Here is a 17,196-nt window from a genome sequence, read left to right on the forward strand (position 1 = left end):
CAGCGCCTGGATTTCCGCCTCCCTGCTCAGCGAGACAGCCTTGGCTCCCACAGCGAGTGGGATGGAGTTGACTCCAATCCAGCTCGAGCTCCGCTACACCTGGGCCAATCTGGACCTGGAGCGCCCTCTGGCGGCGTTGGACGCCGGGCCGGGCCCTCCACGCACAGCGCCGGGCTTTGGGGTTGGTCCCCAGAATGCGCTGGACAGCGCCTGCAAGGTGGCGGAGCTCTGAAAATCATTCTGCCTTGATTATTACCTCACCCCTCTCTTGGTCCGGCTGGGGGAGGTGCGACAACTGCTAGGATGGGTTTGGCGGGGGTCCAGGGAGAACCAGGGTGCTGCTAAGGGTGGCTACATCAGTGTGGACATGTAGTTGCCGGGCCTGGAGTCATGCCTGTCATTTTTCTCTGAACTGGTCACTGCCAAGAAGATCTATACTGGGCTTGCTCGGCCTTTTGGTGCCCCTCAACCTCATCGCCACCACAGCTGAGCCACCTCCTTCACTGGACATTGGAGCAGGAGGGGTGTAGCTGTCTGGGAAAGTTGGGGGGCCTCCCAGAGTAGAGGGAAGGCTGTCTTAACTGTGTGGAATGTGCATGAGAGGAATTCCAGAAACTTCTTTCTGCTTATATCAACATTTCTGGACCCAAAGGTAGAGGAATCAGCATGATTTGGATGTGGGTGAGGGGGTTGTCGAGCCTTGAAAATTATAGAGACTTTCAGATCTCAGCCTCCAAACAATCACAGGAAAAATCTGGAGTGGATAGTGGTGTCATACATAGTCAGCAAATTTCTACTGGGTGCCAGCCAGGGCACAGGAATCAAGTATGGCCTAGACAAATCACTGACCTTTGGCCTTCCCAGGTCAGCATGGGCCTACTGAGGTGGCTCTGGGATGGTCACAGCTGTTGAAGAATAAAGGAAATGGAGATGCCTGGGTGGCTCAGAGGTTGAGCATTTGACTTTGGCTCAGGTCATGATCCTGGAGTCCCAGGATTGAGTCCCACATTGGGCTCCCTGCATGGAGCCTGCTTCTCCCTCTGCCTGTGTCTCTGCCTCTCTTTCTCTGTGTCTCTCATGAATAAATAAATAAAATCTTAAACAAAAAGAATACAGGGAATGCTGCTGATTTGGGGGTCATTGTGGACATGTCTTAGATTTCAGGCCAGTGCTGGTTTACATAAGGGCAGCTGCATGCTGGGCAGGTAGGGAATCCATGCCACTTCAGCACTAGGAACTGGACAGCATCCTCAGGACAGTTTGGCAAAGCCAAAGCAGGGATGGATAGTGGCTTATGCTCCCTGAGTGTGGACCATAGAGGCTGATGGCAGAACCCTTTTGGAGGGGCCTGAGCTTCAGGACCCCAGCCTTGAGGGACTTAGGGCCTGACATCTGCACATATAGGTTTGGGACCTGAGCTCCAGGAGTTACAGACTCTGGGTGTCAACGCTTTGTAGTGCTTCAAATTACAACATTTTTTAAACAATTCAATCAAAAAAAAAATTCAATCCATTTACTTACATGTATTTTCTTTTTTTAAGGTTTTATATTTTCATTCATGAGAGACACAGAGAGAGAGGCAGCGACATAGGCAGAAGGAGAAGCAGGCTCCTTACACGGAGCCTGATGTGGGACTTGATACCCAGACCTCAGGATCATGCATCCCTGTTTACAGGCATCCCTGTTTACTCACATGTATATTTTACATAAGTTAAAAATCCTCACTTCTGCCACTGTGCCAGAAGTTTTCCTGAAAAGCCTTCATTTCTTCCTTGATCCTGTTCTGTACCAGTAATGGAAAGTTACTGTCTGTATTTTGAAGGTTATAGCTGACAAACACCTGTTTGTTGGTCTTTCTGGCTAAGCGCTGGGCGAAGCCAATGGAGGTCATGTTAGAAGTGTCTCCAAGGAGGGAGGTAGACACGGGGATGGAATCGTAGCGGTTGCACATGGTCATTGTGAGGTTGCGCAGGTGCGGCGTGGCCCACACCCATAGGAAGAGTGAGTCCATCAGCTGCATGACATGGAAATGGATGATCTGCCCCCACAGTCTCCCACTGAAGTTGTGCAGAGAGACATCCCCACCTGCAGCGGCCCCTCCATGTGGCCCAGCGGCCACTGGCCCACAAGCACTGAGTCTCCAGCTCTGCTCAAATTACAAACATTTTTACACACAGTCTTCTGCTTCTCAACAGCTCAGGGAAGCGTGCGTGCACATCCACACCAGTAGGTGAGCTACCTCAGAGAAGGTAAAAGTCACATAGCCATGGAGGGGTTTGAGCCAAGACTCAAACAGTTGCCTTGGGCATAGCAGATTTATCCACAAAAACAATTATACTCATGTGGGGCCCTTATTGTAGTGGGATCCTGAGGGCTGATAGGCTCAACACAAAGGTGGAGGCACTTGGGAGTGAGAATGACTTATGACCCTAGGTGGGGCACTGGACATGTGGGATGGGAGCCCTGGTTAGGCTGGGCAGTGCTTACGGCTTCAAGGAGGCACAGGCTGCCAGTTAAACGTAATTGTTCCTAAAGCCTGAGGTGCCACTCAAGGCCCGTCACAGTTCATCCATCTGGACTCAGTAGGCCGGGATCCCCACCTCCAGGCCAGAGCTCACTCATCTGTCCCCTGACCAAGCTATCTCACCAAGGGCTGGGACTAGGGTGAGTCAAGTGAGGAGGCTAGGGTGCAAAATTTGAAGAGGCACTCTCAGGGCTGAGCAAGTGCAGGCTAGCATCGGTAGGACCTAAGACAGTCTGTCTCCCTTCCCCCTTTTGCCTTTAAGCTTTGGGCTCCTAGAGGACAGAGACTGTGCCTACTATTGCCTGGGTGTCCCCAGCCCAGCATCTGAGCAGGACAGTGCTGTCACTTGGAGTTCAATAAACATTTGTCAGTGGTTAAGCCTCATCTTTCTTTCCTGAGATAAAAGGGGCTTAAGTAGGGAAGAGCACGTGTATGTCACTCAATCTAACCGATTCTGGTTTGGCCAGGGTCTGGACTTCTCATCTGCTAGATATAAGTAAATGGAGTGTCGAGGGGGAAGAAAACCCAGTGCCCTGGCAAGATTCAGAAATTCCAAGTCAGAGGTAAAGGGCATTTAGTCCCATATTCTTTTTTTTTTCCCAAATATTTTATTTATTTATTAGTGAGAGGGAGGGAGAGAGGGAGAGAGAAAGAGAGAGAGCGAGCGAGCGAGCGGCAGAGACGCAGGCAGAGGGAGAAGCAGGCTCCATGCAGGGAGCCCGACGTGGGACTCGATCCCGGGACCCCAGGATCATGCCCTGAGCCAAAGGCAGACGCCCAAGCACTGAGCCACCCGGGCTGCCCTAGTCCCACATTCTTTTTACAGAACTGGAGAGTGACGATGACCTGGTCCAAGTCACAGAGTTCCCTAGGGACAGGGACGGGGCTACATAACAAATTCTCCGGCGACAGCGTGATCTAATCGGGGACGCCAGAGCCGCTACTGGATGCGCATCGAGTGCATCGACTTTCTACTCCTCAGGACTGGAGCAAGGAGCAGGATCGATCCACTGCTTCTGACTGCCAGGGAGCGCCGCGCGCCGATTGGCTCCGGTTAAGGAAACGGGGCAAAGCCCGCGAGCGGCGTGGGACCTGCGGCCGGAGCCTGGCACGTCCCGTGGGAGCGAGGCCGCCAGCGACCATGGCGTCGCTCAATTGCAGCGCCGTCGTCTGCGTGATTTGCTTGGAGAAACCCAAATACCGCTGCCCCGCCTGCCGCGTGCCTTAGTGAGCGAGGGGGTCGTGGGGAGGAGGGCCGGGCGGGGCGGCGGGGGGCCGGCGGGGGCCGGGCGGGGCGGCGGGGGCCCCGGGAGAGCCCGCGAGGCCTTTCGGGTTGACGCGGCCCGTGGCCTCTGTTGTTACAGCTGCTCGGTGACCTGCTTCCGGAAACACAAAGGTAAGAGGCCCTCCTCCCCCTCCTCCCCCCCCTCCCCCTCCTCCCCCCCTCCCCTCCGCCGGGCAGGCCCCGCGTCCCGCCGCACTCCCTCCTACCTTGCCTCGCTCTCTCCCGTCGGAGCTCCCGGGGGACCTCTGTGAATGCCTTCCCGGATTTTGAAAAGTCAAGGATTTCTCTACCTTTCGTCGTTCAGACCGGTCCCCCCGCCTTTAAAAATGGGGGACAGCGGGGCAGCCCCGGTGGCTCAGTGGTTTAGCGCCCCCTGCAGCCCGGGGTGTGACCCTGGAGACCCGGGATCGAATCCCACGTCGGGCTCCCTGCGTGGAGCCTGCTTCTCCCTCTGCCTGTGTCTCTGCCTCTCTCTCTCTCTCTCTCTCTGTCTTTCATGAATAAATAAATAAATCTTTTTGGAAAAAAAAATTGGGGGACAGCTTTGGCCATCAAAGTCTGCCCTAGCAGTTTCTTCATCTTAGTATTCTGGCGCTGAAGCTGTGCTGGCTGAAGTTAACAAGAACATTTTCTTTCCTTTATTTATCTTCTTTCAAGATTTTTGTTTACTCATGAGAGACACAGAGGCAGAGGGAGAAGCAGGCTCCCTGTGGGGAACCTACTGTGGGACTCGATCCCAGGATCCCTGGATCACGACTTGAGCCCACGCAGTTGCTCAACTACTGAGCCACCCAGGTGCCCCCATTTTCTTTCCTTTAAGTATCTTGTTAGAAACGAGGTAGGGGATCCCTGGGTGGCGCAGCAGTTTAGCACCTGCCTTTGGCCCAGGGCGCAGTCCTGGAGTCCCGGCATGGAGCCTGCTTCTCCCTCCTCCTGTGTCTCTGCCTCTTTCTCTCTCTCTCTCTCTGTGTCTATCATTAAATAAATAAATAAATCTTTAAAAAAAAAAGAAAGAAAGAAAGAAAGAAAGAAACAACGAGGTAGTGATTAGTGTTGCTACATCTACATATTAACGGCCAATCCTGGGCGTCTCCTCAGTCCTCAGGGACTCTTGCCCAGGAACTCATGCTGGGTTGACTCTTTGGTTAAAGTTGCTTATTAATTTTATGTATCTAGTGTCATCCTCTGCAGTGTCTGACTTAGAGGTATGTTTCAAGCTGCATTGCTCCCTTGGCTCTTTTTTTATCCTAATATCTCTGGACCATTTCAAAGGAAACTTTTCAGTTCAAGATAGGAAAGAAGTAGTACTGTTTTGGCTGGAAATAGGGTTGGGAAGCCGGGTTGGTTAGCTTTGCTCTGGCTGTGCAGCCTTGGGTGGCATCTCTGTGAACCCCGTAGGGCATTTCGAGGTAATCTGGAGCTCTTAATTGTGTGGCCCTGCTACTGCCAGGGTTTCTCCTGAAATACACATTTGAGTAACTCACCTCCAGCCTCTGTAGCAGTCAGTGGTGTAGCAGTCAGTGGTTCTTAGTGGTGTTGCTCTCCCGAGGGAGACACATTGTGACAATGTTTCTGTTGTCACAGCTGAAGGGGGGTTGGGGGCACTTCTGGTAATTGGTATTGATGCAGATAAATATCTGTGGCATGTGAGACTATGTCACACCATTAAAGATCTTTCTACCCTGAAAACTACCTGTGCCTTTGATGAGAGACACTGGTTTGGGGAGGAAAGGCCAAAATGTGGTATTCTTCTCCTTTCTCCACTTGAGCCCCAGCCACCCGCGGGGCCTGCCTTGTCCATCAGCTGGGAGTTGTTCGTCACCTTGTCCTTGCACCGTGATCCTAGTCTTCCAGGGGTCTGACCTTTCAGCTGTAGACCTTTCTCCCAGGAATGCTTTTTCCACCTGGCAGCGCTTCCCCTTTGTCTCCCAGTCCTTTCAGGTGATGTAGATCAGACTCCGCTTACTCATGTCTAGCTGTCATCCCTAAGGCTCAACCCCTTGGAGCGGGCCTCATGACTTTCATCATTGTAATCCCAGTGGCATGTGGTACATGCAGATTTGGCATCTGAAACTGCTGAGAAAATAGTTTGCTAATTGAAGTCAGTGTGCCACTTAACCTTGGTGAGAGCCCTATGGTTAGGCGGGATAAGGAGGGTGAGGACAGCCCTTCAGGGTGCATGAGGCCTGCTTCCTCCGTCCTCTGCTCATGGTTACTCATTTTCTGGATGCTGCCCTTTGATTGGATTCCTCGCTTCCTTTGTATCCATCCCTGTCCCTACTCACATCCCTTACCCTATACATGTTTCCCACCTAGATGCTGGCTTGGTGGGGAAGTGCGGCCTTGTCACTAAAGCAGAAGTGACACGTGCATCTGATTTGTGTCTCTTTCAGAGCAATGCAACCCTGAAACTCGTCCTACTGAGAAAAAGATAAGGTCAGCTGTTACAGCAAAAACTATAAAGCCTACAGAAAACAAAGGTGGGTTGGTTGACTTCAAAGAAACCAACCTAGGAAAGGGTTTTAAATAGAAAAGGCTGAAAGGAGATGTGGACTGGGACTGGGAGTCAGGAACGATGCTTCATTAAGGAGCAAGAGCTTCCTTATTAGCGCAGAGCACCAAGAGTGGAGGCACCTGTTGTGTATTTTAGAGCAGCCTCAGGGCATTGTTAAGGACAAGAAATAAGAGGGCGAGAAGGCGGGTCGCTGTGGTGTGGGGGTGAGGGGTGGACTCTGCTGGCAGGAGTCTTCTCCCCAATCATGGCTTCGGGTCTTCCTTCCTCCCCAGGCCTGGCTGGAGCTGTCTGTTTACCGGAGCTAGGCTCAGGCGGGATGCGGGATGCTGCCTTTGGCCCCGGTCACCTTCTGGCTGCTGGGCACTCCTCACAGCTTACTGTGGGAGTGGGCTGTCATCCCATCCATCTCTCCAGACTTCAGTATCTCCATGTACCATGCCAGGCTCTGAAAGCAGCCCCTCCTGGGTGCCAATAACCTATTTCTGCCCTTTGAGAAAGTTCCTTGTTGGGTTCAGGCTGTGTCAGAAATTTCTGGCCATGCTGAAAGCACAAAGTGTTCATTTTAGCAGGTTTTTACAGAGCACCTAGTTTTTCAGCCCCTGACAGGGTTGGAGCTATAGTGAGCTGGAGAGATTAGGAATTGGAAAATCAGTGCTCACTTCGGCAGCACATATACTAAAATAGGAATTGGAAAATCAGGCTCCTGGCTCGAAGAGCACAGAGAAAACACGTAGAGTAAGCATTTATTAAACTCCCCAGTTCTTTGCTTCACCTTCCTTCCCAAAAAGAGGAATGTTGGTATAGTCATAAATCCTAGAAAAGATCACTTTGTTTTGTCAATACCTGCTTACCCCTACTACTGTCACTGGTGTGCACATTTTTAATCTGTTGGAGTAGTTGTTAGACTCTGGCATTTAGGTTTTGTTTCTAATCATAATTACTTGTGTTCTGTATTCCTCAGATGATGATGAGGAGTCTGTAGCTGATTTTCTCAATAGCGATGAGGAAGAGGACAGAGTTTCTTTACAGAATTTAAAGAATTTAGGTAAGTCTGTGCTGTGCTTCTTTATCAACCACTGATACATTTAATCCAATGTATAGAAAGTGATTTTTTTTTAAGTTATTAAATACAGGTGACCCAATAGTGCAGGGGTAGGGCTCCTGCCCAACCACCCTGCAGTTGAAAATGTGTGTGTATAACTTTTGACTCTCCAAAACAACTACTAATAGCCTCCTGTTGACTGGAAACCTTACTGATAGCACAGTTGATTAACATGTGTTCTGTATGTTTTATGTATTATATGCTGCATTTTTACAATAAAGTGAATGAAAGCAAAGAAAATGTTAAAATCACGAGGAGGAGAAAATACATTTATAGCACTGTATTTGTGGGGAAGAAACCTTGTATATAAGTGGGCCCGTGCAGCTCAAACCTGTGTTAAGGGTCCCCTGTCCTTGAGGATGGCATGCAGAGTCCTTTAGCCACACAATTCTGTAAACACTCAGGGCTTCCACACCTCCCAGCCTCCCTACAATTCCCTTGGCCTGGAATCCTACTGGTTTGGTGGGTTGGCAAAATTCTCCCTCAAGGCTTGGTTCAGGTTACCCTTCCTCAGCTAAACTTTTTTTGACCTTTTGTCTTTCTCAGAAGTAAGCACTTTTCACCTTCCCATAGGGCCTTGAAATATACCCGTCGTATTTTATGTTAATCTCTCTCCCCCACCAGTCTATAGGGCAGGGGCTGGCATTTATTCCCACCTACCCTGGGCTCAGTGTGCGGTCTGGCCATCACAACAGATGGTAATCCCTGGATTTGGGTTTTTAGAGGGACTGGGGTGTTAATAATGTCCAGTGTTGTTGTAGGCCTGTGCGGTCAGTCCTGTGGCAGCTCTATGATGTGTGATTAACAAGTCAGTGCAGTTCCTGAACATGGGAGGTTTCATTGTTTCCGTCTCATCATCAGGCCCACCCTGCTGTGCACCCAGTCCCACAGCAGTGATAAGCCTGAGGGCAGGTGTGAAGTTTTGTAAACTATAAAGCACCATGCAGACGTCAGTATCTGTTCTGAGGCTGCTGTGCAAGGGCCATGTGCTGGCGTCAGCAGCATCCAGAGTATTTGGTAGAAGTCTCCTCACCAGTGAGACCCTTCAGGCCTAAGAACAGAGCATGCCAGCAACTTGCTGCTGTCCTCTGTATTGGTGCTGAGGTTTTGTCCTAGTTGAAATGGCATAAAGTTAAATTATTTACAGAGATCCCAAGAATAAGAACCTGTGATGGCATTTAACTTGGAGATCATCTGATATGCTGACCTCATCCTGTTTATGTGGAGCATTGGTTCCGTTCTTGGGAAGCAGCACCCTTGATATGTACTACACTGGACACATTTAGCTTTTAGCTATCACCTGTTTCCACTTGAACTCACTCTGGCTTGCTTCTTCATTTTTAAGGGGAGTCTGCAGCATTAAGAAGCCTGCTGCTCAACCCACACCTTAGACAGCTGATGGTCAGCCTCGATCAGGGCGACAACAAGGCGAAGCTCATGCGAGCCTGCATGCAGGAGCCCTTGTTTGTGGAGTTTGCAGACTGTTGTTTACGGATTGTGGAACCATCCCAGGATGAGGATTCCTAAGATGGACTATTGTCCTGCTCACTCGAACACGTGTGCGTGACTCTAAGAACCTGCCTCCTCCCCCCAGAAGAGCTAGCGTGGGGCCCTCAGCAAGGGTGTGCCGCACAAAGGGTGTGTGTTTCAGGCAAGATGAGGATACTCGAGGTGGTAAACCCTTTATTGGAGAGAGAACTTAACATTCAGATAGTTGTCTTTAAATGTTTTAATTTTGGTGCAGTTTAGACATCACACATAATTTGTCAAGTTTCATACTCATCTGAGTTAAAACTTGCTTAATGTCGCTAAATAAAATCAAGATACAGTGATTTGATGGTAAATTGCTTTGTTCATCCTTAATTCATAATTGCTTGAAATTACATTAAATAAATCAATGTATTAAATAGTAGGGTTTTGTTCCTGTAAATATCCCAGTTGAAATTTTAGAGCTAATTTCAAGCCGACGTCTGTTCTGTTTGTAGGGAATCAGGGGAGCCCCACTATAGTGACAGACTCCACTGCCAAGTTGGATCTATGAGGGTAGTAAAATGTGGGAAGTAGTGCTCTGTGGCCCTGAGGTTTCTTAGCCCTGATTTGGTAACCAGCCCCTGACCCCTGTGAGGGCTCGGAGATGTCAATGGGAGCCCCAGGTCCCTTGTGTAGGGCTGTGGCAGCCTTTACTCGCTCTCAGGTGCTTGGAGTTGCTGTGGGAGTAGTTTGGCAGCTTTGTGTGGATTAAATGTCTTTGGCAAGGCAGCTGGCAGGAAAAGGCCTCGTAGACAAAAAGGCACCAAAGGATTGCCCAGCCAGGTGAGGCTGAGAGGTGAGAAGACATCACACGTGGCCCAGGCTGTGTCTTTCCAGCAGAATCTGATTAAAGCCAGTAACACTATAGGGTGACGGTTCAGGGCAGATGTCAGCATATGGCAGTGGAGACTTTCTGCAGTGGAACTTGACTGAGCCCTAGGGAGAGATAAGATAAGAGCTTAACTCCAGCTCCCAGGAGTGCCAGCCTCCAGGTGCCTCAAAGAGCAAATGCTAGAAATGCAGAGGTGTGGACAAGTACTGGTATGAGAGTCACAGCAAGAGCAGGATTGAGTTAATGCTTTTTTCTCATTCTAAACCAGTGGCAAAGTCCAAAGCAGTATTAAAATATAAAATTTCACATCCATTCGGCGTGATGGGTGAAGGAGCTCTCCCCTAAGAGTATTACCTGTCACAGTGTTAAGACTGCTTAAAACTGGAAGAGCAAACAGTTACACTTCTGTTTATACTCTGGCTAGCCTGTTTGTTGTCATAGGAGACTTTATCCAGATTACATCCTTTCTTTTGGTATGGAAACCCACTGTTTCCTTCCTTTTGACTTGTGTCCCTTAATCCTTGCTGTGACCCCATGTAAGAGGTTGAGCATGAGCCCATAATATAAAAAGAGTTCTGGGACCACCGACTTACCTGCTTGTCATTTGTGCAGCTGGAACAGGAGATAAACCAAGTAATAATTGGAGGAAAATATGCTAAATTCAGTGCTATTTGAGAGTATAAGCTGTCATCACAACCTAAATTTTTATTATTTTTATTTTTTTAAAGATTTATTTATTCATTCATTCAGAGAGAGCGAAGAGAGAGGCAGAGAGGCAGAGGGAGAAGCAGGCTCCATGCAGGAAGCCCGACGTGAGACTCGATCCCGGGTCTCCAGGACCACACCCCGGGCTGCAGGCAGCGCTAAACCACTACGCCACCGGGGCTGCCCACAACCTAAACTTTTAAAAAGTGAGACTAGTTATGGAGATTCAGAGGAGATGCCAGAAAAGTCAGAGGCAGTTTTTAAAAAGTGAAAGGGCTCTAGAAAATTCCTAGTTGTAGTGATGGAAACAACCCAGACTCGCAGCCAGCTGGGAAACAGAGAGTTCTGTCCGAGCAGGGGCAGAGCAGGGGCAGGACAGCCCTTTTCCCAGCCTCTTGCCTTCTACGGGGACATGAGGGGCTTAGAGCCATCTTGGGCAGGATGGCCATCCTGTCCACAGCTTACCTGAGGCAGTGCTCGGATGGATGTGATGCCAGCTTGTTCCTGTGCTGTCTGGACCTTGTAGCTGCTGTGGCTCCCCGTGGGTAGCTGGAGGCAGGCCCAGACCACCAGCTTCCTCCGAAAGCCCTGGACACCCACCGATGCATTGGCAAGGACCAGTCCCAGGGGCCAGAGGCGGATTATTGCTGCCAGGAGGCTGCTCTGTGTCTGTGGCAGCAGGCAGGAGCCTGTGGAAAGGGGAACTGGAGACACGTGTTTTTCCTCCACACCATCCAGTTCTTTAGAAGCAAGGAAGGCCATTCCAATCTTTAAAAAAAAAAAAAAAAAAAAAATGCTACTTTATATTTCTCAATTTATTAGCTCTTAATGGAAACCAAAACTATCTTTAATGATACAGCTTAATGAGGTTAACTGAAGGGCACCTGACTGTTGAACAGCTGGATGCCTTCAACTAGATTGGCACCATGTGGCTGAACTTTTTACCCAAGGCAACTGTACTTAGTCCTGATGTATGCCACTTTAAAGATAGCCTTTTTATATGATAGCCTTATTGAAATCTAATTGATCTATCATAAAATTCACCCCTTTAAATAATTTCATGGTTTTTATTTTTTTATTTACTTTTATTTTTGTATATTTTATTTGTTTATTCATATGAGAGAGAGAGAGAGAGATGCAGAGACACAGGCAGAGGGAGAAGCAGACTCCACAGAGGGAGCCCGATGTGGGACTCGATCCCGGGTCTCCAGGATCACACCCTGGGCCGCAGGCGGCGCTAAACTGCTGTGCGACCGGGGCTGCCCAATTTCATGGTTTGTACTATACTCCTGGAGTTGTTTACACCACCCTTTGTATGTCTCAGCCACCCTGCGAGACAGGTGGTATTTCCTGCACGAGGATCAGGCCATCCAGTGTGCAGTGGCAGGGCCAGCATTCCAACCCAGGGCCATCTGGTACCAAGCTGTCCATCCATCCTGACTACTTGAGTCACATACTCACTCTCCATCTCTTCCATGCACGCTTGATGACTGTGGCAGCTGTGTGCAGTCTCTGGACGTGTTTCCGAGTTAACCAGGAACGGATGGCTAAGGGATTTGCCCAGAAACAAAAGAAGTCATTAGACAATAGTTCATTAGAACTATTGTTAACTTGGTGCTGAAGAAGTTTGGAATAGGTGCCTTTTCCATGAATGCTACCCTGTGCCACTACATAAGATAGGGAACTAAAGTCAGTTCTGAAGGAACCCTGGCTCTGAAAGATCTCTCTCTCAGACCATTAGGCTGGGAGAGACCTCGCATGACAGGGGCAGTGGGGAGCACACTCACCTCCTGCGTTAGGGTCTGTCTGGGGCAATGCCCAGGGAACAGAAGGGTTCTCTTTTCTGGGAAATCTTCAGTTGAATTTGCTTACTGGCTTTATGAATTCACAAACCGTGACCCCACTGTGCACCCACGTGTTGGTAAATGGGAGAACTACTGGATGGTAGACTGATCATGTGGCAGTTTTCATTTCCTTCTCTTGCAATTTCAGCATTTTCTGGTTCTTTTTGTTACAACTGCATTCAGAAAAGGGGCTATTCCATTCAATATTAACACATTTGGATTCTAGAAAACTAAAAAGTTTAAAGACAGATCCAAATCCTGTTATTTCACCAACGCTTACAGTTTTTTTTTTTTTTTAAGGATTTTATTTATTTATTCATGAGAGACACAGGCAGAGACACAGGCAGAGGGGGAGAAGCAGGCTCCATGCAGGGTGCCCGACGTGGGACTCGGTCCCTGGACTCTGGGATCACACTCTGAGCCAAAGGCAGACACTCAACCGCTGAGCCACCTTGGTGTCCCACCAACCCTCACTGTTCTATAATGCTTCCTTATATGATTTTTTATGTCTATACACACAGAAACACATTTAAGGAAGGTAACATCACCCCTGATGTGCAGTTTGGCATCCTGGTTTGAATATCATATTGGAAGTGGTTTTCCATTAAATTTAAAACACTCTTCAGAACAACTTCCTAGCTGCATCATAAGGATAGTCCATAATATAGCCGTGGCTTTACCACTGTCAGATACGTGGATTGTTTCTCGTATTTTTTTCAAAATATGATTACCATGAACATGGTTCCTATATCTTTTCCTTTGATGAATCAAATCTTGTTAATTTTTGCCTTCTCAAACTCATTACGAGCCCTGGACGCAATAGGTAATGATTTGTCATAGAAAAAAAGGAAGATGGCAAAAACTGCTCTCTAGGTCTGGGAATTCAAGGCAAATTTTTAGCCTCTGCTACCTACAGAGCACCCTTATTTGTGGTGTGACCTAGTTTCCACTGAATTGGAGAGACACTCTGGGTGAGGTATATCAGAATTTGAATCCCAATGCACCATAAGGTCGTGCTGTCAATGTCTTGAGGCTGGGACACACCCTTGGCATATGGGGTCTCAAAGAGCACCATTTCAAAGGAAATCTGTATCATGTGGGGTCTGCGGCAGCTGACAGTGGCTACACGCAGGCCTGTCTGCTGGCCTGGAACTGTGGCTGTGTGCCCAGGGCCCTGCCCCTCCTACCTGCCTGGATGAGCACAGCGGCCTGCCTCTGCCTCTCCTGCTTGCGGTGCCAGTGTTGCCTCCAGCCACGTTGGATGCAGCGGGCACATTGTTCCAGCACCTGGGCACGTCCATGTTCCAGAAGCTCCAGCTGGAAGGAGGAGTATCCACTGAGGTCCTTGGCCTCTCTTCCCACTGCCCTGAAGTGGTCCTATACTACGTCCTGCTGAGGAGCACGAGGCCGGCTTGTGTGAATTCCCCTCCTTAGCACAAACCAGCTTACCATGGAGTCAGTCATGAACACCTTGGTTCTGCCACAACAAACTGGGGCTGGTGTGGCCTCAGCTGGGTCACCAAGTGTGGCTGCAGCCTGAGACAGAGCTGGTAGAGTGTGGAGGATGTCCTGGAGGAGAGGTTGCAGTGTGGCCGCCTCCGTGCACGGAGACCCTTCTGTAGGATGGGAGACAGAGGTCCCATCAGCTCTTGGTCATCTGCACACTTCTACAGACTTAAGAAATTGGTTCTGGTCTCCCCAATACTCCACAGGCTTCTTTGCTGCTGTTCTTGCCTCTAACCACTTCTTCATCCTTTTTTGGGGAAGCCATAGGTGACCCCTCTGTTGTTCCTCAGGCCTTGGCTATTCTGAGGAACACTGGAATCCCCACTTGTGACTGTGCCCTGGGCTAGCCTGCAGCCTCCATTCCCATGGGTCCCCTGGGCAAGCTGGCAAAGGGCACTTGGTGGCAGGACTCCAATCTGGAAACCCAGGCTACTCAGCCAGCCTTTGTTCCAAGGCCCCAACATGCTGAGGGCCAAGCAGGGCAGCTGGGCCATTCCCTTTCCCCATGACCCCTTAACTCCCTGCCATGTAGGAGAAAAGGGAGAACAAATCCCAGTCCCAGGGAGGCCCAGCAGATCCCCTTGCTTGACCTCCCGCGGCATGCAGGACTGGCTCCTGTAGAGGATTTACCTGAGGGCTCTGACCACCTTTTGTTGCCCAGTGCCTCTCTGGGGACAGAGGCTGCCAAAGAAGACGCCGTAGACGAGAAACCGCAAAATCAACCAGGGGCGAAGGGGGCTTTGGGGACAAGACAGTGCAGTAGAACAGATCAGAAGAGAAGGGGAGGAAAGAGGTGGGAGAAAGAATGAAAGTGACAAAACCGTGCCTGAGAGAGGAGGGGAAGCAGAACTGTCCCAGGTCTGACAGGCTCCAGGGTAAGGTTGTGTGTGTGGGAGCACCTACTGCTGGGGTGGGATCCTGCTGAGCAGAGGCCTCACACCCAGTCCTTGGCCTCTTCCTCCACCTGTGCGGAGGGGGAGGGGTCTTATCCTACCAGCTGACAACCTCCAAACTGGGGCCACATGCCAGACCTTTCCCTTGACTAGAGTTTGCCGAGTGTCTTGAAGACCTCTCCATCAGATGACTCCAGGGACCTGGATTTCAAGTCAGCAACCTTCCCCAAACCCCTCTTCCCCATAGGCCAGGCACAGTCTGGCCAGTTTCTTCCCAACACTGCCCACTATAGCCACATCTCTAGCTTCTCTGGACTCTGGCCAACATAACAGCCTCACTCCCATGGTCTGCTATGGGGGCCCCACAGTGGTCTCCAGAAAGCACAAGGCTAACATCACTCCCTTCCTCCTCTGAGATGCCTCCATCTGTTCAGAGAATTCCCTTCTCTGATATGGCCTGCCTGTCACCCCAGGCTCACCTCCAACTGTTCTCTGCCCTTATGGGCAGGCAAAATTGGCCTGGAGTGCCTCACACACAGTGTTGTTTCCTGCCTGCAGGCCTCTGTTCAATTACCTGTCTTGTGGAATGCCCTTCACCTGGTCAATATCATCTGTCCTCAGACACCACTTCCTCTAGGAAGCCTTCCCTGATTCACACCTCCCCAGCACTCCCCACAGCATTCTGTTCCTACCTCTGCCTTTCTACTTTCCCCACTGTTTGTCTTCTTTTAGTCTGTTTCCTCCACTGAACCAAGAACCATGAGGCTAGGGCCATGTTTTACTCTGCTCTGAATGCCCTGCTCCTAGCTCTGAGATGGCCCAGGACAGGTGCTCAGTTAACTGTGCTTGAACAAATGAGTATCAAATGGGCCCCACTCACCTGAGTGCCGTTCATCAGGAGATGGGCTGTGGGGGCCAGAGGATGTGCGAGCACGGAGCCTTCTCAGTAATTCATATCGTTCCACGAAGTTCTGATGAGAGATTCTGAAAGCCAAAGGAGGTAGAAGACAATGAAGGGACTTCATCTATGGGCCTGACACAGCGCTTGGGGCCACAGGGAGTTCCTCTATTTAATCTACTCAGCAGCCAAGTGAGGCGCTGCCCTGTGTGCACTGAATGGATGAAGTGGTGGTTCTGGAGGGATTACTACAATCACTCACGGGAAGCCAGTAGAGACCATTTAAAACTGGGTTTGCTCTTCCTGCAGCCATGGGCTACCCAAACAAAGGGCTTGCCCTTTTCCTAGGGGATTTGCGGGTTGCTTCCAAAGGGGCTTGCAGGCTTCTCCCCATCTGGATGGCTCCTGCTGCATACAATCAGCCACATCTCTGGTTTCTCTGACACCACAGCCTCCCTTGCTTCCTCCTGTGCGGCCCCCCTCCCCCAGGTCTCTAAACTCCAGTTACTTTAGCATCTTAGTTCCTAAGTTGGGAGCTGTGTGCTTGCTGTTTCTTCCCCCAAACCTTCCCTTCCCAGAGACCTGAGCTGCTTAAAGGGGCCCCTCCCTGACCAGCCCAAAGATCCTCTTCCCCCATTAGTCTATGGAGCAGTGTTTTTTTGTTTCTTTTGTAGCACTGTATAACTTTATACTTCTTTTTTTTTTAATTTTTTTATTTATGATAGTCACACACAGAGAGAGAGAGAGAGAGAGGCAGAGACACAGGCAGAGGGAGAAGCAGGCTCCATGCACCAGGAGCCCGACGTGGGACTCGATCCCGGGTCTCCAGGATCGCGCCCTGCGCCAAAGGCAGGCGCCAAACCGCTGCGCCACCCAGGGATCCCTAACTTTATACTTCTTATACTTGTTCCCATAGGAACATATGCTCCAAGAGGCAGAGGCTCACCTTCCTTATTCACTGAGGCTAGAAGCAGTGCCCGGTACAAAACAGTACATGAAAGAGAATGGATAAATGAACAAGTGAAGCCTCTCGAGTTCCAGGTTGACCTCTGTGGACCTGCCTCTTTCTCTTCACCTCCACTTCCTGCTCTGGGCTGGGCAGTTCTCATCACACCTGAATCCCAGGACTGGCCCTGACCCATGTAGGCTCAGCCCACTCACCGGATAGGGAAGCCAGCAGCACTGATGTGGATGGTCTCCACGAGGCCACACGCCTCCAGCTGGCTCAGGACCTGCAAGTGTGGGAGACAGGGTAGGCACCTGCGGCATGGGGCCAGCAGGCCAGATATACCACTCCTTCTGCCCTTTCTGAGGCCATACTGTGGCCCTGGTCAGTATGAACCTGCAGGCTGTCCAGAGGCTTGGCTAATGGGGATATACCCTTTGGGACCTCAAGAACATCTCCCTTCTAGAAAGGGTTCTGGTGGCCCTAGGTTCCTTTTTCTGATGCCTGGCTTCTGATACAGCTGAGACAAGTGCTGGTCCTGCTTTTATCTCACCACTCCCAGTAGTGCAGAGGCTCTGCCTCACCATGCAGCCCAACCCAATTTGTTTTTTATTTA

The 17,196-nt window shown here is 50.1% G+C and overlaps 4 protein-coding genes across 17 annotated transcripts in view; 2 read left to right on the forward strand and 2 right to left on the reverse strand.

The window, feature by feature from the left end:
* Positions 1 to 471: 471 nt before the first annotated feature.
* LOC100855647 (proteasome assembly chaperone 4-like) lies at positions 472 to 3,667 on the reverse strand. Its single transcript, XM_038546038.1, has 3 exons — positions 3,637 to 3,667; positions 1,726 to 2,118; positions 472 to 503 (listed from the first exon to the last, which is right to left on the reverse strand). Exons 1-3 carry the CDS (start codon positions 3,665 to 3,667, stop codon positions 472 to 474), a joined length of 456 nt encoding a protein of 151 aa, XP_038401966.1.
* On the forward strand, positions 3,554 to 9,333 carry ZNHIT3 (zinc finger HIT-type containing 3). The gene is made up of 5 exons (XM_038548025.1): positions 3,554 to 3,751; positions 3,889 to 3,920; positions 6,203 to 6,289; positions 7,286 to 7,369; positions 8,772 to 9,333. Exons 1-5 carry the CDS (start codon positions 3,666 to 3,668, stop codon positions 8,951 to 8,953), a joined length of 471 nt encoding a protein of 156 aa, XP_038403953.1. The 5' UTR covers positions 3,554 to 3,665; the 3' UTR covers positions 8,954 to 9,333.
* PIGW (phosphatidylinositol glycan anchor biosynthesis class W) overlaps positions 3,605 to 17,196 on the forward strand; it is a 46,605-nt gene continuing 33,013 nt past the window's right edge. The window contains exons 1-3 of the mRNA XM_038548018.1: positions 3,605 to 3,751; positions 6,203 to 6,289; positions 7,286 to 7,369. The gene's annotated coding sequence lies outside the window, so the exon portion shown is untranslated. The remainder of the gene's footprint in view (positions 3,752 to 6,202; positions 6,290 to 7,285; positions 7,370 to 17,196) is intronic.
* Positions 9,093 to 17,196, reverse strand: part of MYO19 (myosin XIX) — a 46,709-nt gene continuing 38,605 nt past the window's right edge. For 13 of the 14 annotated variants that reach the window (XM_038548001.1, XM_038548000.1, XM_038547999.1 and 10 more), the window contains 7 exons: positions 16,796 to 16,866; positions 15,617 to 15,720; positions 13,787 to 13,953; positions 13,525 to 13,654; positions 11,955 to 12,040; positions 10,959 to 11,261; positions 9,093 to 9,892 (listed from right to left, as the gene is read on the reverse strand). In XM_038548001.1, the coding sequence (XP_038403929.1) occupies positions 9,764 to 9,892; positions 10,959 to 11,261; positions 11,955 to 12,040; positions 13,525 to 13,654; positions 13,787 to 13,953; positions 15,617 to 15,720; positions 16,796 to 16,866 (990 nt within the window). In that variant the 3' untranslated portion in view covers positions 9,093 to 9,763. Of the gene's footprint in view, positions 9,893 to 10,958; positions 11,262 to 11,954; positions 12,041 to 13,524; positions 13,655 to 13,786; positions 13,954 to 15,616; positions 15,721 to 16,795; positions 16,867 to 17,196 lie in introns of those variants that run through there. The other variant, XM_038548010.1, reaches the window with a different exon arrangement.

The sequence above is a fragment of the Canis lupus genome, chromosome 9, assembly GCF_011100685.1.
Source record: "Canis lupus familiaris isolate Mischka breed German Shepherd chromosome 9, alternate assembly UU_Cfam_GSD_1.0, whole genome shotgun sequence".
Classification (NCBI taxonomy): Eukaryota; Metazoa; Chordata; class Mammalia; order Carnivora; family Canidae; genus Canis; species Canis lupus.